This window comes from Stenella coeruleoalba (assembly GCF_951394435.1).
Source record: "Stenella coeruleoalba genome assembly, chromosome: 2".
NCBI classification, from domain to species: domain Eukaryota; kingdom Metazoa; phylum Chordata; class Mammalia; order Artiodactyla; family Delphinidae; genus Stenella; species Stenella coeruleoalba.
Window position 1 is genome coordinate 79,493,207 of NC_137147.1, and position 27,931 is coordinate 79,521,137.

The window sequence follows — 27,931 nt, forward strand, 5'->3', positions numbered from 1 at the left end:
AATGAATATATTAGAGGTGAATTTTGGAAGAAGTAAAAAAGAAATAGAAAGCAGTTATAAGGGGAGCACTTAAAATTAGGTATGAATGGTTTGCACTGTTGATTAAAGCATTTTAAAAATCAATAAAAGAACACTTTGCACCAAGTAGCTTTCAGGAACCTTAGGAAAGACCATTTGATTCAGTTCAAAGGTTAGAAGCCTTTGACCCAACAAGTGAAGAAGGTGGTTCCATCTCCATTTCAAGAGAAACAAATAACTAAAAGTTCAGAGTCTAAAATCAAGTGTGAATTGTTCGCTCTAAGAAATTTTTTAAAGAAACAAGCTATGTTCAAAAAATGTAATATCTAATATAAAGATTGTATTGTTTCATTATATTATTTTATTACATATCTCATCTCTTCTATCATATGATAAGCTCCTTAAGGCATCTCCGTATTACATAAATCCAAAATTTAATACCATATTCCTTATACAGGTAGGCTAACTGTGTATTTTGAGTTGGATTATATTCACATATATTCATATATTCTTATATATTCACATATATTCATATATTCTTCATTCAAGAAGTCTTTTAGATCTTCTCAGACTTTCTGATTCTCTGTTATCCTACATTTTCCCCTTTTAACTAAAGAATATGTTTCAGAGATGAGCTACACTTGGTTGTGTGTATGTTTCCTCTCAATCATGTTACTGGGCCATATGCCTATCACTAATGCAATCATTAGGAACAGGGGACTGGAGGTCTGACTAGCCACCTGGTCCTGTGCCCACCTCTAGGATAATGGTGGTGCTGGTGGCACCATGACCAGCATACCCACCAAGCCAACATGGGGCTGTGGGGACCCATTTGTGAAAACTCTACCGCATGTATTTAACAATAAACAAACCAACCATGTATTTAACAACAAACCAAACAATAAACAAACCAAACAAACAAACCAACTTTCTTTTCAAGTTCCCACAGAGCATGTTTAAAATACACTCTCCTGATCATAGATTTAGCTTATATAGGCCACTACCATGACTAGCCTTGAAATAAGCAGATGCTGTTGGGTTAATAAAAAGAAGGATCGGGGGAAATAGTGGCAGAATCTCACTGCCCAAAATCTATTCTGAAAGCTGTTTACATTGTTGTGAAGACTGTTAAAATGGGATCTTGCCTGTTATCTAATTTTAGCTGAAACCCCAGAGTCAAGAAATCTAAGTAGTTCCTTATCTAAAATAACATGCTGGGCCTTTGTAGGCATTCACAGAAGAAGAAAGCTGGTGACCCCTACGCATCACCCATTCCAGGAAAAGCCTGTACCTCCAGAGTTTGATGAGGCAAGATGATGGTTGATTCCCTTGGTAAGATGTGACCTCAGAGAAGACTTGAGTGGTCCTGGACTCTGGTTGAGAGGAACACCTACAGGGCAAAGTGAACTCAGCAAATAAAATCTGTGGGAGTAGACTTCCAGAAGTGAGGTATGAAGTCATAAGCAGACAGCCAAAGGATGCAGCACATATGCTGGGGGGACCCAGTAAGAAGTCTCAGGAAATGTGTGAAAGTCTGTGCACATATATGCATGTACACATGTGATCTCCAAAAAGATCCACAAAGGACTCATAAAAGAAGATAAGAATTTGACCATTCAGTGAAACTCAAAGGGCACCAATGCCAGTTGACCAATTATACCAGTCGAGCAAGACACTTTCTGTCTCTGATCTCTCTCTCTGTCCCCATTCTCAAAACTTGGAGAAGCCAATGGAATCATAGGGTGTTGGGAACAAAGGGTGGAAAGGTGAGTGGGGCATAATTAAAACCTGATCTGTGTCTAGCCAGAACTGAGGAGGCAGGGAGACAAAAAAAAAAATCACTTAATTTGCATGACATTTGGGCATTTAATATTAGAGTGGACTATACTTTCTATTAGTTAAATAAAGTGATTGTTTATTAATATTTGAGAGTGACCAGAAGAGCTAGACAACCTGCAAAAGATAATGCAGAGGTAGGGAAAAATATGAATAAACATAACGCTGAATGTTGTAGAGAAAAATAGCACATTTTTATAATTTCACCTCTAATAGACCAGTTTGTTCCATAAGCTTGTTGTAATTTATTTCTTAGCTTTCCCTAATGCTTGAAAGGCACTGTTAAAAAAGTCATTTGTGTTATCTATGCTGGATCATTGTACCTGAATTGTTAGGACTCCTTCAGTTGTAAAAGAAATCCAATTCAAACTAGATTTTAAAATAAGAGAATGGTCCACATAACTGAAATGGTTTCATGCAGAACCGGATCTAGGGGCTTAAGTGAATCATCAGGACTTACTTGCTCTCTGTTTTTTATCACTGCTTTTTTTTTTCTCTTCTACTTCAGATAGTTTCCACCTTGCAACATTGCATTTGTTACTCTCCTAGCAATAAATATCAAATATTAGAGAATTCTCTTGGGCCATATGTCTACCACTAATGCAATCATTAGGAACAGGGGACTGGAGTCTCTGACTGGTCACCTGGTCCTATGCCCACCTCTAGGATGATGGTGGTGTTGGTGGCACCATGACCAGCATACCCACCAAGCCAACATGGGGTTGGGGAGAAGTGGTTACCCACAAGAAAAGTGGATTGCTGTAACCAGAGAGGAAGAAGGGCAAAAGCAACAGAGGTCTCTTACAATCACCCAAGCTTATTAGTGTTTACTGGAGTGGATAGCTAGACAGCTGTGGGTCTAGTTTTAAGCTTGGGTTTCTGCCTTCATTGAGTAGAAATAGCTGGGTAAAAAACAGAAGAAAAGATTGTAATAAAATTCCCACGTTATGTTCTGTAATGATTTTTAAAATAGGTTCACAATTTACACACTTCCCTTCAAAAGGTGGAACCTAACTCCTTCCTCTTAAGTTTGGGCTGGACTTCATGACTTGCGTTTAATGAATAATGTTGTGAAATCATGAAAGTGATGTTATTTCACTTCTGAGGCCAGGTCACAAAAAAGAATAGCTTCTGCATGCCCTCTCTCTCGGATCACTTCCTCTGGGGGAAGTCAGCTACCATGTCACGAGGACTCAGGCATCCTACAGAAAGATCCACATGTGAACCTTTCTGAATTGAAGTCTCTGCCAGTAGCCAACACCATCTTGCCAACCACCTTGTAAGCCACCTTACAGAAGCTGATCCAGCAGCTCCAATCAAGCTTTCAGATGACTGCAACGTGACCACCTGGGGGACATCATGATTAAACCTCCCAACAGACCCTATGCTAGAATCACCCAGCTAAACTGCTCCCAACATCCTGACCCATAGAAACTGTGAGAATAATAAAGGTTTATTGTCATTCTAAACCACTAAGTTTGGGGGTCATTTGTTATGTTGAATAGTTAAATAACACACGTGTCTACTAAGATAATAATGGATGCTCTATGAAACAAAAGGTCAAATACATGTGGTTAAATATGTATAACAGCTATCTTTGTTGTAAGACTTCTCAGAACCTTAATATGCTAATATAACTGTGTGTTTCCAGAGAGACAGAGACAGAAGCAGATATAGTATGCAATTTCCCAAACTTCTTTATAAGTGCCTTTCTTTTTGAAACACCTAATAATATCTCTGAAACTCTTAAGTTCCTAAGACATTTGGCTAGGAAGTATATATTAGAGAAGACAACCAAGAAATGTTTTGCTTCTTAAAGAGCAACTTAGCATCTTAGGCAAAATCTGAATAACAAATTAATAGGGCCAGGATTAAGGTGAGGCAAGTGAGGTACTCACCTCAGGGGCAAATTTTCAAGAAAACTCAGTAATCAAAACAAAGAATTTTAGGGCTTCCCTGGTGGCGCAGTGGTTGAGAGTCCGCCTGCCGATGCAGGGGACACGGGTTTGTGCCCCGGTTAGGGAAGATCCCACGTGCGGCGGAGCGGCTGGGCCCGTGAGCCATGGCCGCTGAGCCTGCACGTCCGGAGCCTGTGCTCCGCAACGGGAGAGGCCACAACAGTGAGAGGCCCGCGTACCGCAAAAAAATAAAAAATTAAAAAAATTTTAAATAATACTTTTAAGATAAAAATGAATGCACAAACACCCATGGTGAACAAAATATCAAAAGTTTAAATAAAGACAGGTGTTTGTTATTTTGTTTATTTTATGATCCTGCATTACAGTGCAAAGAAAAGTTATTTCCAGTTAGTCTGGTTCCTGGCCCACACAGTGATCATGTTCCTCTCAAGGCAGGTTTATAAGGGTTAACAGTGTACAATGAGATTAGGCAACACATGTGGTCTTTTTTTAACTGTAGAGATTGTATTAACTTTTCTACTTGGCTGAAATTGTGGACAGATATTTTGATACATATGTATGGGAGCACATATTTTTTTCCACCTCTGGCTCCAATATGGCTGAGCAGGGCACTGCAGATCAGTAACCTCTCTAGTAAGGGGACATCACATGATGTAGGTATCATGTATTCTGCAGGAACTAGAGTTTCCAATTTTCTCCTAAAGTTGGTGCCACAGATGGGCATTTACTTCTGGGGTCTTTAGGCAGGATTCATGACATTATCCAGAGACCCTGAGAAAATGGCATACAGGACAAGTTTTGATGCAAGGGAAATATCCAGGACCACTAAGGAGATCAAGCCTGATCAGCAGAACTGAAGACACTCTGGACCATCCTGGGCAGCATAAATATATAAAATTCCTAGGACGGGGAAGGAGGGTAACACCAAAAATGGAGGGAGGAAGATGAGGGGAAAACAATTCTGCCCAGGCCATAGTTTTGCTTATGGTCTTCCATGTTAATTCCTTCAACTGCAAAGGTAGATTTTCATTTGTCTATTTGTTTGTTAATTCACAAATTGAAAATTTCTACACAGACATTTTAAACATCCTTTCAAATATTTGTCTTTTTCTCTCTTTCCTTTCTTTCTTACATCTCCTTTGTGGAGTCTGGGATGCATTTCACAGAAAGAAATTAAGAGTAAATTGGTTTCTCATTTGTTTTCCAGATTGGAAAAAAAAAAAAAGTTTATAAGACAAAAGGATCTTTTTAAAACCACCTCCCAGATATAAATTACATCTGCTGGATCCTGTTGCTGTGTAGTTGATAGAACAGAAACTGATTTCGCTACAAATGGGGGTGTCTCTTCAGATGCTAGTTTTCTACCTCCAAAAGCAGTACAGTATGTCTGAATGTTGATTTGACTTTAGACCTGTTTAGTCAGCTCTTAAAATTCTCCTATTTGGTGAACACTGCATAGTGAAGCATAGGATTTTTTTTCTTTTTTAATAAATTTATTTATTTTATATTATTTAATTTTTGGCTGCGTTGGGTCTTCGTTGCTGTGCACGGGCTTTTCTCTGGTTGCGGTGAGCGGGGGCTACTCTTCATTGCAGTGTGAGGGCTTCTCATTTTGCGGTGGCTTCTCTTGTTGAGGATCACGGGCTCTAGGTGTGCGGGCTTCAGTAGTTGTGGTGCATGGGCTCAGTAGCTGTGGCTCACGGGCTCTAGATCACAGGCTCAGTAGTTGTGGTGCAACTACTCAGTAGTTGTGGCTTAGTTGCTCTGCGGCATGTGGGATCTTCCCCGACCAGGGCTTGAACCCATGTCCCCTGCATTGGCAGGCGGATTCTTAATCACTGGGTCACCAGGGAAGCCCCAAGCATAGGATTCTTTGGCTCACCTTTTCTTTCTTCAAATTGAAGGGAGCCTGAGCATTGTGACAGAAAGAATTTTAATGCAATTCATGTTGCAAATGACAGTACATACACTATTCCAACACACTCTGGCCTACTCTGCAGCCACTCAGCACTGTGGCATCTAATTTTTCAGCTTTACCATATGGAACTAATCTCTTCTCAAGCAAATGTCAAATCTATAATAATTAGTCAGTGCTGTTCATTTCTCCTTCCAGCCCATACTGACCTCTTGCTGGGTAGATTGAGAACTAGCTCTAATGTCAGGTGTTTGTGAAAGCTTCTCTCAGTTTCTCTTATTCTTCTCTTCGACTTCTCTGATCTGTTTATTATTTATAAAATTCTATAGTAGGAATGCTCCTGTAACTCAGGGATTGACAACATTTTTCTCAAAAGGGCCACATAAAAATTTAGGCTTTGCCGGTCATATGGCTTCTGCAGTAATACTCAACTCTGCCATTGTAGTGCAAAAGTAGTCATAGATAGTATAAAATGAATGAGTGTGGCTGTGTTCCAGTGAAACTTTATTTGCAAAAACAGGCAGACAAGGTGGATTTGGTCCCTGGGCTGTAGTGTGCTGACTCCTGCTATAGATTATGGCTCTGAACTTGGCTAAAATGAAGAGGCCCATGGAAGAATTCTCCTTATCCATTTTCTTTTCTTTACCAAGAACTGATTTCAACAAGGAGACGGCCATCTAGGAGATACTAGACACTAGAAAAGAGTTTGTTTTTACCTTTTCTTTTACGAAAAGCTCTATAATTTTCTTGATGTTAATTGACCACAGGAGAATTTTTGGTTGCCATTTTTTAGTGTGATACCTTCTACTTTTCTGGGTAAGAAGACTAAGCCAGAAGTGGAAAAAATTTGTAAAGACTCATTCAATTGAAAACTTGAGAAGAGTACTAAAACATAGGATCTAGAGACTGTTATAGTCCCTCTTGACTAGGTACTTATATATGTTTAGTTTTTAATTCAGTCCTGGGTGTCAAGAGTTTGCATATCATTGACAAACTAAAACAGGTTTGGAAGAGAGTAAAAGAAGTTGGATGACTTGCAATCATGTTGTATAAGGAACAAAGAAAATGGGGTTGTTCAACCAAGAGGAGAAGATTCATGGAGAAAACAATACTTTCCTTCATATATTTGAAGAGCTGAATTTAGAATAGGGAGTACATTTTCTTAGCATGATTTCGGATGATTTAAAAACCAAAAAGGGAAAATTTCAAGAAAAATCTCAGCTAAATTTTTAAAGAGCTTTCTAAGAAAATTGAGGATGGAAATGACTATGTAGAAAGTGGTAGAATTTCTTCTTCTTTTTTTTTTTTTCGGTACGCGGGCCTCTCACTGTTGTGGCCTCTGCCATTGCGGAGCACAGGCTCCATACGCGTAGGCTCAGCGGCCATGGCTCACGGGACCAGCCGCTCCGCGGCATGTGGGATCCTCCGGGACCGGGGCACGAACGCGTGTCCCCTGCCTCGGCAGGTGGACTCTCAACCACTGCGTCACCGGGGAAGCCCGAATTTCTTCTTTTTAACCATAATATGGTAGGTATATTGTGGAGGAAGTTCAATAATCAGATGAGCCATTTGATTAGGTCAATTATTCCCAGTCATAAAGTTTACAGACCAGGAATATATACAAATATACTTTTAAAAATAAGAAACTGAAAAAAATGCTTACTAACTTTTTATAATGCCAAGTAAGGACCTTCAAACTGAAACTGATGATCAGTATCATTTCAGAAAATAAACTATATTTTAAATACAAACATAAGACAAAATATTAAAATTAAGGGCAGTCTGCAAAAATAAACCAAAAAATTTTACAGTATAGTTTCTAATTTCATCCGATAAAAATCTAGCTAGTTAAATGAAGAGATGACATGGGTTTTGATTTCCTCACTTTGGTACAGAATGGCAAAACCTGTGTCATGAAGCATGAGTCCCTTGATTATCATTTGGAAAGTACTGAACATTTATAGTTCTCTCCAATTCTAAGATTCTGAACTTTTAAGTGAATATGACAATACCAAAGTATGAACTGGGTCCTTCTTCCAAGCACATAGTAGTGACTTAATAAAGGTAAAAGTTACTTTCAAAATGCTCTGCCATGTGAATTTATTATTCTAAATGATTTCATTTACACACAAGTGGCAACATGCTACACCATGGGCAAAGCATAGCTTCTAAGTGTTTTGCTATCCTTGTAATAGAGCTAAAATACAAAACACCATAACTTGATGAATAATAGTTACACAGCAACTAGTTATTATGGGTTAAATCATGCCCCTCCTCCACAGGAAAAAAAAAAAAAAAGCCTAGCAAGTTAATACACTAATCTTGATCATTTCAGAGGCAAAAAGAAAAATCCACTGGCGATATGAAATGAACAGTAGACTTATCCTGGAAATTTTCTAATAACACTTAGCATTTCAAGATAACTTAACCAAATCATATTTTCAACTAAAATTCTAACTGAAGAGAAGTTAAAAATAACGTTCAGAAGATCGCGCCCATTGTAAAAACTCTTTCTTAAGCGATTTTGCCCCTTTCCTCCAGTTTTCCTCGGGACATATATTGTAATGCTCTTTGCACAAATGCTTTTGTGAAAAATTTTTGTGAATTCAATGCATTCCTGGATTTTGTCTCCCTAACAAACACACACACACACACACACACACACACACACACACACACACACACACACACACACACACACTAGCCCTGGCAAAAGTAAGGCATAGTGAATATTGAGGGGGGCAAACACTGCATGAGCTTCTACTCACTGCTATGTCAATGCACATAAATTCTAATTTGTAACACCCCTGCAGTTCCATTGTATGGCTCCATTAGTCTATGCATGAATTATTCACACATGATACATCATAGTGGCATCAGAACCATTTGTGATATCAATTCACACTATTATAAAACAGGTAATCTTCAACTGTCCAACACAACATGTGTTAATTAGCTCTCCAAGAAACTTTGCTAGTCAATCACCTTCTTAAAGCCCAGCTCTGGCCTCACCTTCTCCAATAAGCCTTCCAATCACTCTATCCTACATCCATATCTTTCATTTTCAGACTACCCATGGAACACCTGACAAAATTTAGTAGTTTCAACTACATTTCTTTGCATTGTTCTTTTTATTGTTTTGCAGATTTAACTCTTCTGTCTCTGAATATATTATTGATTCTTGAGGGATGGAACCACTATATATGGTTCTTTGTAATTTCCACAGTACTTAGCAATGCTAGACACATAGTAAGTTTTCAGTAAATACTAGTTGACTTGTTTAACTGCCATGCAAATAGATATAATTCACAAATTTTTAGATGCTGGGCTACTTGTCTTAGGAGATTTCAACTTGTTGAATAATCATGAGTTTTGAGGTATGGTTTATTATTTTGTTATGAAATATTTGTCTTTTTATTTCCATTAATTCTCTGAAGAAACAAACTGCTTTTTGTGTAATATTATTAAAAGCATGATTGCTGTGAGGTTAGGAGAAATATACGTAAATTTTCAAAGCATAGTAAGAGACACAAAATAAACAATCAATGTATAATTATCATTACAATTTTGCCACTCTACAATTTTTCAGGGCATGTAACAATGGCAAATTACTAGCAGGGTACTTATTATAGCAGAAAAGCAGTTTATAAGGGAGATTCACACAGTTTAGTCCTATGCATTCAGTAGGTACTTAATAAGTTATAAGTAAACTTTCTATTGAAAGACAACATACATACCAAAACACACAAGTTCTCCCAATGCACAGCACAAAGGAATGGTCACAAAGTGAACATATCTGTGGAACCAGCAACCAGGTCAGGCAACAGAAGATTATCAGCACCCCAGAAGCTCCTTTAATGCAAAATTCAAGTCCCTACCCATAACATCAAGTAAAACCATTATCCTGACTTCTTATAGCATTGATTAATTTTACCTGTTTTTGAACTTTACATAAATGGAGTCATATTGTATGCACTCTTTCATGGCTGGCTTTTTCCACTCAGTTTAATGAGATCAATGCATACCATTGCATGTAGCTGCTTGGTTTTTTGGCTTTTTTGTCATTCTGTCTTTTATCAATAGTACTGTATATTATTCTACCCTATGAATATACCACAATTTATTTATCCATTCCGTAATATGTGAGTTTTTATGACTAGTACTATTTTGGATATTATTAAGCAAGTCTTTGGGTGAACTTATATATACATTTCTATGGAGTATAAACATAAGAGGGGAGCTGCTGAATTATGCTATTCATATTCACCAGATAATATACTTTAGTAGGTTTAGTTTTTACAAGAAATTGCCCAACGGGCTTTCAAATTGCTTTTGCCAATTTACACTTTCACCAGCAGTGAATTGGAATTTCTCCACATTGTCTCCCATCTTTAATGTTACCTATCTTTTTAAAATTTTAGCTATTTTGGAGTATGTTTAATAATATCTCAAATAATTTATATTTCTATGATGAAATTGAGAACTTCTCAGGTCTATTGGTCATTGGGTAATCCTCTTTTGTAACTGCTTACTCAAATATTTTGTCCATTTTTCTACTGGGTTGTTGTTCCTTTCTTAGAGATTTATAGATATTCTTTGTGTGTAATGTAATCACTGATACATTTAAATTTATATCCACCATCCTGCTTCTATTTTCTATTTGACCTGGCTGATAAAAGTAAGAATTATTACTGTTATCCTTTCCCTAGTAATGGTAGAACTTTGGAATACTTCATCTCCCTCTTGCCTTTTGCATTTTTATGTTTACTCCTGGGACATTTTTTTTTTCTGGTTGAAGAACTTCCTTTAGTATTTGTTTTAGGGAAGGTCTGTTGATGACAACAACTTTCAGCTTTTATTTTCCTGAGAAAAAAATTCACTAATAATCAGAAGCCTTTTTAAACTTTATTTTTACGTTTTATTTTCACTGTTGATGGACAGTATAGTCTATTTTATTTTATTAATTTTTTTTGCTATCGATGAATAATTTGACATCTTTTTCTTTCAGCACCTTCCATTCCCTATCAGTTCCATAGTTTGTGTTGAGAAGTCAACTGTAAGCTTATTATTTACATATAATGCCTTTTTTTCTCTGCATACTTTTAAGATTTTTCTCTGTGTTTTTTGGTCTTTAACAGTCCAACTATAATATGCCTAAGTCTTGTTTTCTTTATATTGTTTTGCTTGGAGTTCACTTAGCTTCTTGAATTTATGGGTCCTTACCTTTCATCAGTTTTGGAAAATTCTCTACCATTAGCTCTTCATATACATGAGAATACCTCATTCTCCTCTCCCTTTTTTAAGAGACAACTACATGTATGCTGGAGCTTTGGAAATTGTCCTACATGTCTCTTATGCTCTTTTCTGTATTTTCAATCATTTTTCTCTCCATACTTCAATTTGGATATTTTCTATTAAGCAGTCTTCCAGTTTACAAATTCTGTCTCCTGCTGTGTTGAATAATCGAATAATTATAGCTATTGAGTTAATTTCAGGTATTGTGATTGCATCAGATTTAGAATGTTCTCATTTATTTTATTTTATAGATGCTAATTATCTAGTAAAATTTTCCACCTTTTCATCTGTATGTCCTTATCTTTCATCTAGTCCTTAAAACTATTAATCTTTGATAACTTTAAAGTTCATGTCTTCTAATTCCAATATATAGATTACCTTTAAGTCTGTTCCTTATTTTCCTATATTCTGATTATTATCTTGAGTTTTAGTTTTATGGTTCTGTCTTTTGGCAGGCCTAATAATTTTAGATTTCATGCCATAAATTTGCATATAGACATTGTAGAGGCTAAGGATGAGCTTGTCCTCCAGAGTTCCTTAACCCTTTGTTTGGCTAGGCTGTGTAGAAGCTTATCAACTTGATACAATTAGGGAGTGAGCTGAGTTCAATCTAATTTTGGTTCATTTCTTCTTTACATGGCATAGCTCACCAGGGCTCTCAATGAAAGCCTGGTATGTTACCAGAGCCTCTTTCTCTGGAAGCACATGAAATCTTTATCTCTTTACCATAATTTTAAAGAAAACTCTGCTCTGCTTTTCTATTTTTTGCTTAGCTGTTTATCTTCCCACACCCCATATTTCAGAATTCAGCATACGTGTTAAGGGGAAAACTGACCATGAATTTGAGGTTTCATGAGTTTCCAATTTTGTTAATGCAGTCCTGCAAAACTGCCAAATGCTCTGTGGACTTCTCAGTCTGGCAGCAGCTACTCCCTTCCTGGGCAAAGCCCAGGAACTCAGCTTCTTGTTTGTATCCAGACCTCAGAAATTCTATGGTTCGCCCCTCCCCATATTCTTAGCCCCCTATTCCTCATTGCTTTAAAACTCTTTGATGCTATTCAACGTATCATCTTTTAATTAATCTATCCTTTCTAGTTGTTCTCAGTAGGAGATTTAGTATGGCAACAATTATTCCATCTTACTCTCATTGCTATAGTCCATATAGTAATGTTTTTGATTCAATCAAAAGATCTATTTACAATGGGACAGGATAGAAAGCCCAGAGTTAAACCCACACACACATGGTCACCTTATCTTTGATAAAGGAGGGAAGAATATACAATGGAGAAAAGACAGCCTCTTCAATAAGTGGTGTTGGGAAAACTGGACAGCTACATGTAAAAGAATGAAATTAGAATACTCCCTAACACCATACACAAAAATAAACTCAAAATGGATTAAAGACCTAAATGTAAGGCCAGACACTATCAAACTCTTAGAGGAAAACATAGGCAGAACACTCTATGACATAAATCACAGCAAGATCCTTTTTGACCCACCTCCTAGATAAATGGAAATAAAAACAAAAATAAACAAATGGGACCTCATGAAACTTAAAAGCTTTTGCACAGCAAAGGAAACCATAAACAAGACGAAAAGACAACCCTCAGAATGGGAGAAAATATTTGCAAATGAAGCAACTGACAAAGGATTAATCTCCAAAATTTACAAGCAGCTCATGCAGCTCGATATCAAAAAAACAAACAACCCAATCCAAAAATGGGCAGAAGACCTAAATAGACATTTCTCCAAAGAAGATATACAGATTGCCAACAAACACATGAAAGGATGCTCAACAACACTAATCATTAGAGAAATGCAAATCAAAACCACAATGATGTATTACCTCACACCGGTCAGAATGGCTATCATCAAAAAATCTAGAAACAATAAATGCTGGAGAGGGTGTGGAGAAAAGGGAACACTCTTGTACTATTGGTGGGAATGTAAATTGATACAGCCACTATGGAGAACAGTATGGAGGTTCCTTAAAAAACTAAAAATAGACCAGATGACCCAGCAATCCCACTACTGGGCATATACCTTGAGAAAACCATAATTCAAAAGAGTCTCGTACCACAATGTTCACTGCAGCTCTATTTACAATAGCTAGGACATGGAAGCAACTTAAGTGTCCACTGACAGATGAATGGATAAAGAAGATGTGGCACATATATACAATGGAATATTACTCAGCATAAAAGGAAACAAAATTGAGTTATTTGTAGTTAGGTGGATGGACTTAGAGTCTGTCATACAGTGTGAAGTAAGTCAGAAAGAGAAAAAAAATACCATATGCTAACACATGTATATGGAATCTAAAAAAAAAAAAAGTCATGAAGAACCTAGGGACAGGACGGGATTAGAGACGCAGACCTACTAGAGAATGGACTTGAGGACATGGGGAGGGGGAGGGGTAAGCTGGGACAAAGTGAGAGAGTGCCATGGACATATATACACTACCACATGTAAAATAGATAGCTAGTGGAAAGCAGCCGCATGGCACAGGGAGATCAGCTCGGTGCTTTGTGACCACCTAGAGGGGTGGGATAGGGAGGATGAGAGGGAGATGCAAGAGGGACGAGATATGGGGATATAAGTATACATATAGCTGATTTGCTTTGTTATACAGCAGAAACTAACACATCATTGTAAAGCAATTATACTCCAATAAAGATGTATTAAAAAATAAGTCATATTTATTAAAATATATGATTTAATTTGAAAATTCAACAGATAAAACCAGCCTATATGAAAACAAATTGTTGATGAGAAATGTACAGTGATAGCAAAAGTCTTTTTTAATTAAAAAATAATGCTTCAAAATTGAAGGAATTTTACATATAAATTTGATAGAACCAATATCTCAAAAATTTCAATCCTATTTTTGTCACTCACTTATACAAAGCAGAAAAAGCATTTGTAAAAGTAAATAATTATTTTGGGGAAAGACAATCTTATATTCCGAATATGTTAGCAATTTGGCTTATTTCTAGGTGTTAACAAAACTGTAGGATCTGGTGGACTTAGCATCTTAAAGTAATAATTGAATGGCTTTACAGGTATTTTTCAGAATAAGACATGTAACAGAAGTCTAGATGTAAGACTAATTGAATTTATTATTATTTTAAAACACATTCCCATGTTTCAACATAATTGAAGTAGATGTGGAGTTTTGGTTCCTAATTTTTTCCAGTATTTTTATAAGGTCTTGCCTAAATCTAATGTTATGATTTTAGTTAAACTAAATTTGAATGGATTACATTCAACCTCAACAGCAAAAACTTTGAGATACAAATCATGTCGCCGAAAACCTGGTCAATGACATGATAGCGGTATTTGGCCATTGATTACACTTAATTAGAATACCAGGTCAGCCTTGGTAAATATAACAAGTAAACGTTATATGTTTATTTTTTTCTAAAAATCTCAGGCAGACTCTGAAGGCTTCAAGTTTGACATTCAAGATTTGGTAAATAATTCAAATATTACTGTTGAAGTCAATGGATCCTCAACTAGATCTAAAGTTTGTTGAGTAACTTTTTCTTGGATTCTGTGCTCCAATAAACTCTTCTTTTCACACAACCGAATTTGCTTTGACTTTGTGTCACTTATCAAACAAACAACTTTAGAGGTCACACAGGAAAAATCAAGATCAAATAATCAAGGGGGAAAGAAACTGCATATTAGAGCCTAAGGGCTAATCAACAATAATCAGAAAAAAGCTGCTGATAACTTCCAGAATTAGGAAGGATTTGAACAACAGGTAGATAAATGGTGTTTGTTTGTGACTGAAAGAGGGGGTAGATCCTTTGAGGTATGGATTCAGGGACTGCTGTTGACTCTATCCATCCTTTCTTCAAAGGACACTTCCCCTCCCAGAACTGAGAATCCCTCTGACCTTGACAAAAATTTATTCAGAGGGCGTTTTGCCTAGTTATTAATTCACTTTGGCGTAGCAATTGCTGCATCTGGTAATCTTCCTAACCTTAGCCAGCTTGATTGCTAGCAGAGAATTCTAGCAGGGTGGAGGAAAGGAAAGGGGATAAACATGGTGAGAATCAACACTTTGCTGAAAATATTTTGGCACTCTTAAACACTGCCAAATTATTAGCTCTACTGTTTTCATTTTCTCTCTCAAAATATTATTTTGTGACTGTTATGTAACTGCAAGATGCAAAGCAAGAAACATGAAGATATCAAAGAACACTTTCATTGAGTTACTAAGATTATTTTAACTCAAACTTAAAAAAATAAAACAGTAGGGATTTTTTTTAAGTTAATTTCATTTTAATGCCCTTAATTGGGCTTTTTCTGGAATTGGCAGTGAAAATGTAGGCTTGGAAATCTCACTTCAAAGTGGGTCTGTATAAACTATTTTCAAAAAAGAATTGTCACCAAATTCTTAAATTTATTGCATTAGATATTCATTAACCCATCATTTCTTTTTACTACAGCTTCTCCAAGAACACACAGAACAGGCAGAGAAGGAGATATATTATAGTGTAAAGAGCACTGTGTTCTACTTTTGACCTGTCAGGGATTAGACCTATGACCTTGGACAAGTTATTTAATCTTTCTGAGTCTTAATATCCTCTTCTAAATATTGCAGACTTTTTTTTTTTTTTTTTTTTTTTGCGGTATGCGGGCCTCTTACTGCTGTGGCCCCTCCAGTTGCAGAGCACAGGCTCCGGATGCGCAGGCTTAGCGGCCATGGCTCACGGGCCTAGCCGCTCTGCGGTATGTGGGATCTTCCCGGACCGGGGCACGAACCAGTGTCCTCTGCATCAGCAGGCGGACTCTCAACCACTGCGCCACCAGGGAAGCCCTATATTGCAGAATTTGATACCTGCTCCAAAGGGTTATTTTAAAGACTATTTGAGTTAACAAGTCTAAAGTATTAGTATAAGACTACACATAATACATGTTAAAAATGGAGGAAACTGGGTAAAGAATTCACAGGGTATCTCTGTACTACTTTTAATTGCAAATCAATCTATAATTATTTCCAAATAAAATATAGATTCCCGATTAATACATATTGAATACACTGGTCCCCTTCCTCTTTTCCAAAAACACACACAGATATCTCTGTAGCATGATACAGATACAAGAAAGCCCCCATAAACATGTGTTTTATTACTCTTTAGAAACAAAATTCAAGCATTTAAAAAATTTTGCCATATTATCCAGTAATACAACAACTATGAAGGATAGAAGAATAAATTTGGGTAATAAGAAAAGGCAGTTTTTAAAATAATCTAGCCATCAGGAGACCTATAGGTGCTGCATGCATGCCACACCCCAGTTATGTCTATGCCTTTTTAAATTATAACACTAAGAGCTGGATGCTTACTGTGTGCCAAGCATGATGCTATGTGCTTAAGTTACACTAGCTCATCTAATACTTAAAGCAATGCTGTGAAGAACTGTTACTTTTTACATATTACAGATGCAGAAATTGAGGCTCAGAGATGGTAAGTAATTTCCCAAGGTCACATAGGCACTAAGTCGCAGAGCCTGGGTTCAAATCCAGGCAGTCTACTTTCAGGGTCTAGTGCTTTTCATATTATACCACTTCCCCTAGATAGACAATCCTGGGTTTCCCTAACCAAATGCCATCCTCAAAGCACTGCTGATGCCCACACATTTGCTCCCCCTTGTTAGGTGCATGGACCATGTACACGGTGTGCAATAAGTTCTCAGATTCCCTCCTGAAGAAAAGGTTTTAGGGGATGCTGAGCAGGCAAAGTGAGAGCCCAGGTAGTCTGAGAGGATAAAAAGCAGGTACAAAACAAGAATTAAAAGGACAGAAAATGCAGGGTAAGCTTCCCACAGCATCATGAGATTTTGGAGTAGAAGGAACAAGAATATTGAGACTAAAAGTCACACTGCTCGTGAGTCAGAAGTCACATCTGTGGGTCTTGTACGACCTACTTGGAGGTCTTCAAGTAGACAGATCCAGGCAGGTTAGAGAAGAATATGAATCCTGAGAGGAGCAGAATATACAGCTCTCTAAGAGTGAGGGCCATTTCAGTATAGTAATGAACTGTGTTTACTGGAATGATAGAAAAATACATCACAAGTTCCCAAAACTTCCGGGAAAGATGAAAGTCAGTTGAAGGAAAAGATAAGCAGGTTTTAACCACAAGAAGTAAGACTTAAACACAGTTTCAAACCTGTTAGTTTGGGACCTGAGTGATGGGCAGGCTAGTCCATGGTGCATTTAACAAAGTTCTTAGACTCTCCTTGTGGTGAGCTGGGGAACTGGTGAGGATTTATGATAGAAACTGGTTAAACGAGCATAATAAGAATATACTGTACCTATAGAATAAATAATATTTCAAACACATGGAGTATAAGTAAACATAGGGAAATCTGAATAAGATCAGTGGACTATACCAATATCAATATCCTGGTGATGATATAAACTAGAATTTTTGCAAGATGTTAAAAATGGGGGAAACTGAATAAAGGGTACACAAGATTATCTCTGCATTATTTCTTAAAATTGCATATGAATCTACAATTATTTCCAAATAAAAAGTCCAATTAAAAAATATAGGTTCCCTGGGCATACCGAGAACCTACTTCAACATAATAAAGGCCATATACAGCAAACCCACAGCAAACATCATTCTCAATGGTGAAAAACTGAAAGCATTTCCTCTAAGATCAAGAACAAGACAAGGATGTCCACTCTCGCCACTATTATTCAGCATATCATTGGAAGTCCTAGCCCCAGCAATCACAGAAGAAAAAGAAATAAAAGGAATACAAATTTGAAAAGAAGAAATAAAACTGTCAATGTGCAGATGACATGATACTATATAGAGAGAATCCTAAAAATGCCACCAGAAAACTACTAGAGCTAATCAATGAATTTGGTAAAGTAGCAAGATATAAAATTAATGCACAGAAATCTCTTACATTCCTTTATACTAATGATGAAAAATCTGAAAGAGAAATTAAGGAAACACTCCCATTTACCATTGCAACAAAAAGAATAAAATACCTAGGAATAAACCCACCTAGGGACAAAAGACCTGTATGCAGAAAACTATAAGACACTGATGAAAGAAATCAAAGATGATATAAACACATGGAGAAATATAACACTTTCTTGGGTTAGAAGAATCAATACTGTGAAAATGACTATACTACCCAAAGCAATCTACAGATTCAATGCAATCCCTATCAAATTACCAATAGAATTTTTTATGGAACTAAAACAAAAAATATTAAAATTTGTATGGAGACACAAAAGACCCCGAATAGCCAAAGAAGTCTTGAGGGAAAAAAACGGAGCTGAAGGAATCAGACTTCCTGACTTGAGACTATACTATAAAACTACAGTAATCAAGACTATATGCTACTGGCACAAAAACAGAAATATAGATCAATGGAACAGGATAGAAAGCCCAGAGGTAAATCCATATACCTATGGTCAACTAATATATGACAAAGGAGGCAAGGATATACAGTGGAGAAAAGACAGTCTCTTCAATAAGTGGTGCTGGGAAAACTGGACAGCTGCATGTAAAAGAATGAAATTAGAACACTCCCTAACACCATACACGAAAATAAACTCAAAATGGATTAGAGACCTAAATGTAAGACCAGACATGATAAAACTCTTAGAGGAAAACTTAGGAAGAACACTCTTTGACATAAATCACAGCAAGATCTTTTTTGATCCACCTCTTACAGTAATGGAAATAAAAACAAAAATAAACAAATGGGACCCAATGAAACTTAAAAGCTTTTGCAAAGCAAAGGAAACTACAAACAAGATGAAAAGGCAAACCCTCAGAATGGGAGAAAATATTTGCAAACGAATCAACAGACAAAGGATTAATCTCCAAAATATATAAACAGCTCATGCAGCTCAATATTAAAAAAACAACCCAATCCAAAAATGGGCAGAAGACCTAAATAGACATTTCTCCAAAGAAGGCATACAGATGGCCAAGAAACACATGAAAAGCTGCTCAACATCACTAATTATTAGAGAGATGCAAGTCAAAACTACAATGAGGTATCACCTCACACCAGTTAGAATGGGCATCATCAGAAAATCTACAAACAACAAATGCTGGAGGGGTGTGGAGAAAAGGGAACCCTCTTGCACTGTTGGTGGGAATGTACATTGATACAGCCACTATGGAGAACAGTACAGTGGTTCCTTACAAAACTAAAAATAGAATTACCATATGACCCAGCAACCTCACTACTTGGCATATACCCAGAGAAAACCATAATTCAAAAAGACATATGCACCCCAATGTTCATTGCAGCACTATTTACAATAGCCAGGTCATGGAAGCAACCTAAATGTCCATCGACAGACGAAGGGATAAAGAAGTTGTGGTACATATATACAATGGAATATTACTCAGCCATAAAAAAGAGCGAAATTGGGTCATTTGTAGAGACGTGTATGGATCTAGAGACTGTCATACAGAGTAAGTCAGAAGGAGAAAAACAAATATCATACATTAACGCATATATGTGGAACCTAGAAAAATGGTACAGATGAACCGGTCTGCAGGGCAGAAATAGAGACACAGATGTAGAGAACAAACGTATGGACACCAAGGGGGGAAAGTGGCATGGGGGTGGGGTGGTGTTGTGATGAACTGGGAGATTGGGATTGAATATATACACTAATATGTATAAAATGGATAACTAATAAGAACCTGCTCTATAAAAAAATAAATTAAATAAAATTCAAAAAAAAAGTGTTCAATGAGAGCATTCAAAAATATATATAGGTTCCTGATTGAAGTATAAGATGCCAATCCTTAGCATAGTGATAAATATTAGTGGAGTAAGTGAATGAATAAATTATTTACATCATCAGGTCATTTTGCGTTATGCTGTAAGGTCACCCTATAAAAATTGTTTTTTTTCATCTTCCCATTAGCATCATTCCTGGGCTATTGGAGTAGTTCTCAAATTGGTCTTATTGTTTGCAATGTCCACTTTGCACATGACTACCGGATATTTTTTTTTTCTAAAACACAATTTTGATGACGCCTCCGTATCTCTTAAAAGCACCAATGATTCCTCATTGTCTACAGAATAAAATTAAATAAATTCAACCTAGCATTCAGAATTCCTATCTTTCTGGGTTCCTGCCCCAATATTTCTTATGAATTTTTCACTCCAGACAAGTAAATGAACTTCTTATTGCCAGCAGATGCCTTAAGCTCACTTTCTTCTGTAAGCTTTCTATTCAGACACACCTGGACTCATTCCTCATGTTGGCCTTTATTTTCTAAGTGATCTCAGAGAAATCTCTTGTTCTCCCAGTCTTAGTTTATTCAACTGAAAAGTGGGTATAATTATAATTGCTTCCAGACCTTTATGAGGAATGAGATAATATATTCCAAATTCTGAACATAATGCTTATTACATACAATATTGGTAAAGAGTCATTTTCTTACTACTTTTTATGTTATAATTAAAATTATCAGCCCCTTTTCTGCCCACTGTGGTCCTTCTCTCAGGGTACATTTTACCTAGCAGCCTCCACTAACTTCTCTAAATCACTTTTATCTTTGATAATCATTTATTTAGAAAAAAATCTGTTATTAGAGAAAGAAATGATTTTCCTTAAAGAATTCCAGCACCATCTTCTTTCGCAGGAAAACTTTGTACAGCTCAACCTCACACCTACACAATGTCAATTCATAAAATAAAAAGTACCAGCACCCCACTGGGTTGGAATATGATGGGAATAGAAACAACATATTGGTGTGTTTTTTTCAAGCAGAAAAAAGTGGTTGCTGAATGAATAGCATTGAACAAACATTGAGACAGCCATTCAGCTTTCCAGTATTACCATGTGGCCTGCTTGAGGGCTATTTCAAGAGACACTGAGGAGATATGGCCTGCATAAATCCAAAGAACAGTTCAAACATAAATGGTGTCTGTATGAATGAAGGAACTGAGATCTCCTGATGTAGGAGCTATAAATCTAGATAAGTAAAATAATATTTAATTGTCCTCTTACCAAAACAAGACTAAAAGACAGACAGCCCTCCTCTCTATTCTTTCCAGGCTATCTTGCTCACATACCTTCTCCTCTCCTGAGTGAAAGGAAAGAAGGATGTCATTGTCGTGAACTCTTTCTCAACCTAGACATCCTGCTACTTTTCCGGGAGTTGACAGTCAAGAGGAGTATGAGGTGCACAGAGGAACAAAGAAGTCTTCAGAGAGGTTTATGTTATTTTTTTTTTAAAGCCACTTAAGATGTCCTATAACCCAGGGACAAAGAGATGAACTGTGCATCTGGGAGGAGCATTTTGCAGGAAAAAGGCTTTGACCAGGGTTGAGAGACCTGGCTTCTGCCACTGGCTTTGCCATTACTGACTCCCTGGGTCTCAGTTTCTTCACATGTAGAGTCAGGAATTGGACCAGGTCCCCTCAAGGCCTTTCAATAATGACATAATCAGCCTCACATTTTTGGCCCTTGATTATGCCCACATGTCCCAAAGGGTCAATTATGTTTCATAAGAAAGAAAAATAAGGAATTCCTCATAATCTTAATTACAAATTTATTAGTTGAAAACTGAACTGAAGAGAGAAAGGGTAAGGCTCAAAAGAGATGCATAATACAGAAGGGATACCTGCAGAGCAGAACAAAAAGGAATCAAATCAGTTAGAAGCGTTAGACGTTAGGAACATGGGCTTTGCTCTCAAAGAGTTGGAGGACTTTTCTGAAAGTATAAGACAAACAGAGAACCCTGTGTGCTGGCTTGGAGGAAAAGACTGGCTTTCTTCCTAAAACATTAGAATATGACTGCGATGAGAAATAACCCTGAGCCTGGGGAGCTACATGAAGCGAAGTTAAGCAGTGATCAAAGAGGCACTAGGTGATTTTTTTCCCCTCCTGTGATGTCCAGGAAGAAGTTTACTCTATAGATTGCTCATTTACTTGCTCACATTTTGAGAGAGTGCTTTCTCCATCAAGGCATTTGGAAAAAGATAAGTCATGATGTTTGATTCCTTTACGATCTTCAGTGCAGTGCTTGCCCGAAAGTAACAAACTCCCCATCCTTTCAAAGAACTTAATTTTGTTGTCAGGTTTTCTTCGCAAAACATCTTGGCAAGAACTGTGGGAAAAAGATTATCCAAAGGAACAGTGGATGGCAGTATTGGTTTGCAACTCCAAAGCAGAAAGCAAGGAAAACTACTGTTTTTTAAAGAAGAGAAGTAGCATATTCTCAATCTTGTGAAACAGCTTCACATGGGCATGGGTCTAAAACCAAGAAAAGTTCATATTTGCAGTTTCAAAACTTGTTAAAGCAACTACATCAGATGATTTGAGAATCTTGCGTTACAAAATATGGAGAAGGAAAATGATCACCCAGCAAAAATGATGGCCTGTTTTAATTCGAAGTTTTACATAATCATTCACAGTATCTAAATAGTAGTTAACATACAGAACTAGCCAGTAAATAGACTATGACCAAAAAACACAAGTGGTATAATATTTAAAGTACAGTAGCAATCCTATGTCTTTTGTGGGAGTGGAAGAATTTAGATTAAAAGAAAGAGAGGCTAGGATGGAAAGGGGAGTAGAATGGAGTACAAACAGGCGGCTTGTTATGAATTTTATTTTTAGTGATGAATATACATGTTTCAGTATTTAAATAGCACCTGTCCCTTAGGGATGCAGTTTATTATTTTTGCCTAATTCTTCTCCTTTTGAGGATCTCATATCTGCTTTTGTACACTGTTCTGAACACTCATTTGTTCATGCATGTATTCCTTCATTCATTAGCAAAACCTTTGAACATGCATGAAATGCGAGGAACTAGGGATATAGGTGACCTAGGAGGGAAAATAGACATGTAAATAGAAATACCATGCAATATGGTATGTGATAGCTAAGTGGTTTATGGAATTGTCACAGATTGGTGGAGTGAAAACATGATATAGTTTTTATTCGCAAACCATTGTCCTTTTCAGTATGTCAAATTGCCCTATCCTATGGATATGTACTAAATCACATCTTGGGCAGATTTCAAACTCTCTTGAACACTTCCAGTTATTAAAGTTGTAACTTTTCATTTTCAGCTACTATCCTCTTTAAAACTTCTTTTTTTTTGACCACATTTAAATACTCATTTACCTACTGCAGCTAAGGTTTATGGCTGCAGGGATCTGAAGAAGGAAAGGGTAGGTTTCCCTTTCTAATTCTTCTTTCTTCACCTTGACCTTGTTGCAGGGGCTGAAGGTTTTCATGATCTGCTCTGGGACACATGCTTCATCTGAGACATATCTCCTTCCACTTTCCATTTTCCAGGCCTAATTCTATGGGCATCTTTCCAGGCTGCCTATCTCTGTTTTTCTGGCTGCTGTGGACCTCTGTGTGCAGTTAAGCAGCTCCAGCTCAATTTTTTCCAAATCTTCCAACTCCTGCCCCCAGCAAAAAACACACAGCTTCTTTCTGAGTCCTTTGACCCAAACTCTAGGGCTTTGTGATGCCCACTGGCCTGTTGAGAACTCACACACCTTTACGGATGACAGAGGATGCTCTGCACAGAGGATGCTCTGCCTCTGTTCCTCTGCTGTGCGCTGTCATCTCTTTCTTTCTAATGGCTTTTGTCCTACCCAGGTAGATGCTTGGCAAATGAACAAGTCAGCTGCCCAGCCAAACGACCAACTGAGAAATGAGATGCCAATCTCCATTCTTGCAGGCATCCTCAATCTTCTGGAACTCCTCTCACATAGCTCTACATTATAAAGACTACATCTTCAGAAGTGATGGTACATGGCATAAAGAAGAATAAGGTGAGGCTGTGGCAATGAGGATGGTGAACTATTGGATGAGGAATAAGAAAAAATGATGCTGAGTATGATGCCAATGTTTCTAGCAGTGGAGACTTCGTGGATAATGACATCATTTTCTAAGAGAGGAAAGAGGGCACAGGAACATTTTGGGATGGGAAGGTAATACGTTCAGTTTTGGACATAAGATGATTGCTATCCAGCCAGAAATGGACTAAATGGAATGTTAATTAGAACTAAAAAATAAATAAAATTTACAACATAAGTTGGAAGAGTTTCTAAATCCAAAGGGAGAATCTAGGCTTTCATGAATACGCAATAAGAAAACACAAAAAGAACAGGGTGGGCAGAGTACTGAAATTTCTGATTTTTCAGATGTCTGAAAGATCTCAGGATGTCCATGGACTAAATGCAACCTTATGAGAATTGGCAAACAAGATCAAATTCAAAAGTAAATCATTCCAAACAAAGAGATTAGGGAACAGGAGAATTAAAAAAAAAAAGTATTTTCAATTTAGCAGTCCAAAAATAACAGGAGAAAAAGGTGGGTCAAATAATAAAAGACATGAGAAGAAACTATTCATTCTAAAATAGCTTATATTTAGACTTTTTTCAAAAGTCCATTAAAGAAGGCAACAAACACAAGAACAGGCAATAAAAAAAACCAGTAAAGATATCACAAAAATAGCTTCAAATAACCATGAGCAAGGAAATGCTCGGGAAAATATACAAGTGACAAATCACTGGCTGTTAAAAGAAAAACAAAACAAAACAAAACAAAACTTGGGATTTGAAGGTATTTTACAAATCTCATTCAATGTCTTCATTGGATAGATGAGGAAATCAAACCCCAGGCTGTGTACATGAATTGCATAACTAGTGAGGAAAAGAAGATCAGGAGAATTCAAATCTCTTGAGTCCAGGGCCAGCCAGCTCTTTTCCACCAGCCATCAGCATTACCCTTCACTAACCAATTTAAAGTGTCACTAAAGGCCACCCTCAGAAACCCATGAGGCATCTTTGAGATGAACCAGTGCAATGGCCCCCTTTCTAAAAAGACAATTTTTAAGAGTAGTTTAAGTCTACAACAAAACTGAGCAGAAAGTACAGAGATTTCCCATGAACCTACCTCTTGCTCCCACACATACATAGTCTCCCCCATAATCAACATTCACTCATCAGAATAGTACACTTTTTTTTACCAAGAATGAGCCTACATTGGCCCCATAATAATCACCTCAAATCCATAGTTCACCTTAGGGTTCACTCTTGGTGTTGTATATTCTACAGGTTTGGATGAATGTACAAGGACATATATCATTACAATATCATATAGAGTATTTTCACTGCCCTAAAAATCCTCTGTGCTCTGCCTATTCATCACACCCTGCACCCCAACTCTGGCAACCACTCATCTTTTTATTGTCTCCATAGCTTGACTTTTCCAGAATGTCATATTTTTGGAATCACACAGTATGTAGCCTTTTCAGATTGGCTTCTTTCACTTAGTAACATGTATTTAAGGTTCCCAATGGCTTCCTTTTTGAAGAAAGAGTAAAGAAATCTAGGGAGTCTTCCCAACCATGCCCACCCTGGATACTCCATGACATTAGAAATTCCTAAACAATGTCACCAACCTGCTTACTTGATTATAAAGAAAATATTGTTCAAGTCTGTAGGAAGTACACACAGACATTTTTGAAAGATTGCTTGGTACATTATTATGACTAGTTTCTATTCCTACTGTTTATTAAAAATTATATTTCTGAGCAAAATGGAGGGTTTTAGTAAATCACCAGCAGAAGCAGTCATGATGGTCCTTGTTTATATTTGTATCATTTAATATAGGAAAGAGTCTCTATAATTCTTGATGAGATTGTGACACGGAAAGAAAAATAGTAGCCATGGCCCAGGATTCTTATGATTATCACTGATTCTGTCAATAATTTTCTGTATTTAAATATCAAGTAAAAGAGCAAAATACTTAAGAATGCCACAAGTGGCTGCCTCCCATGATTTTTGTGTGTCTGTTTGGTAATTCAGTTCTACAGTGTAAATAGCTGGCAGCAGCAGTGTTGTGTGCTAAATATCTCTTTACAAAATGCTAGAAAACTGGAGAATTACTAACAATTAAGGGTTGGTACACACAAGTGGCCAAAATTGCAGTTTACAAAAGAATGATAATTGCTCAAGAAGATAGGATTGATGCATATAATTGGATTTGGTCATTTAATTTTTTCATGTGTTTGCATTCCCTTAAATGGATGCACGCAGTTGCTATATGAATTAACAGGCATCATTTTGTATCCCAGCTTTCCTTCCTACACCCTTGCCCCTAACCTTCAGTGTCAACTACACTCAGAGCTTTTACTTTCTATTTGACTACTTTATCAAAGCTTTCTTTTCTTTTTTGGACTCTGATAACATTGGTGATATGGTTAGACAGCAAATTTCCAAATGCAAGAGAGTTATAAATATTTACATTAATATACCTGTAGTGGAACAATACTTGATTATATTCAATTACTGACCAGTGGCAAGACCAGATTTCAAAGTGTGGTGTGAGGACCACAGGTTGTATTAATGTTTGTAGTATTGCAATGTTTATTCCTTTATGAGTATCATCAATTAACCATTGCTGCATTTGTTCCCATCAAGATTGTAACTGTTCTTAACATTCATTCTGGTGAACAGACCCATGGTTTTCAAGAAAAAACATAAATGACTGCCCAGATGGCAACTTTAACAGGTGTCATAGACAGCATACTGTGGAGGTGTAACAAAACAAAAATTGTTGGAGAAGCACAGGTTATCGAGACAAGATAATGACTGATCTTTTAAAAAAGTTGACCACCATAGATTTTTTCTTGCTATTTTTTTCTTCTAAGATGAATAAGTCTCAATGTTAGCACTGTAGGCGCACCAAAGAATATTTCCTCATACTTGCCAATTTGAATAACAGGTTTCATATACCTGATCAGTTCTATCACATTTCTGGCAAATTACAAACTATTTCTCTATTACATCTACATGATTTTGAACATTTGGAAAACAACTGAAATTTGGATGGATTAGGTGAATTGACTCCATCTCCAAGAACCATGGAATTATCTGTGCAAAGAGCATCTTGTTTAAAAGTGTCACCTGCACACCTGAAATCTTGAAGCCTTTTTTTATGCAAAATCTTGTTAAAATCTGAACTTTCCCAGAATGAATAAAATCTTCATCCCTTAAAAGCCAACTCCAAATGGGTGGAAAAGGAGTGCTGATGAGGAGGAAAGAATACTGAAAGATATAGAGAAGGTTGGGGATTACTGATTGGGGTTTAGGATGCTGCAAGCGGACCACAGGGACTCTTGTCTTCTGCAAGCACTCATTTCAATGTTCTAAGCCCTTGCACCTGAATGAAGCCCTTGCATATTCTCCTCCAAAGTGCTGTTTTAGACACCATCCTCATGGTTTCTCATCACAAAACTTGCCTGTTTCCAATCACTCCACTTACCCCAGCACCACCACCAATCTTCTCGCCTAGAAAGGAAAGAAAATCAATTTGTATGTCAAATACGACTTTGGCCATTTCATCCCAAAGTTCTGTTAATACAAGATAATAATCAAGTCAGTTATTAATTTTACTTTAAGACTATGTACCCAGAGCTGGTGTTAATGATTTCTCTATTATATTTTTGCTGTGCTCACTTTTGTGACTCAAATATAGTTGAAATAGTTATCAAGGTTGTGAAAGGTAGCTCAGAGGAGCAAAGATAAACAATCAATATTTCTCATCCTATTTGGCAAGCCTGGCATAACTGAGACAACTTACACAGGTAGAGGGAATAAAGATCACTTGAGATTTACCCTGAAAAAGTCAAAGTATACGGATATTCAAAAGAAAGAGACGCAACAAGTTAGTACTGAAAAGCTCTCAGTATATGATTTTCTTGGGCATCCTAAGTTGGGCTACATTATTAGAGATTGTGTTTACAAGTTAGAAAAGACTCTTTCTTCTTACCACTTATAAAAGCATAGTTAAAACACTAACTTGCCACAGATTTACCAAAAAAAAAAAACAACCCAAAACAGTTTAAAATGAGAAAAATAAATAACTTTGATTAGAGGAATTGAACCATAATGAAAACATACAGAACTA

At 36.9% G+C, this 27,931-nt stretch overlaps 1 protein-coding gene across 2 annotated transcripts in view; it reads right to left on the minus strand.

Annotated features, from left to right (window-relative positions):
• Positions 1 to 27,931, minus strand: part of LOC307182789 (uncharacterized protein) — a 225,749-nt gene that overhangs the window by 134,529 nt on the left and 63,289 nt on the right. For both annotated transcript variants that reach the window (XM_079914302.1, XM_079914303.1), the window contains exon 4: positions 27,287 to 27,312. In XM_079914302.1, the coding sequence (XP_079770428.1) occupies positions 27,287 to 27,312 (26 nt within the window). The remainder of the gene's footprint in view (positions 1 to 27,286; positions 27,313 to 27,931) is intronic.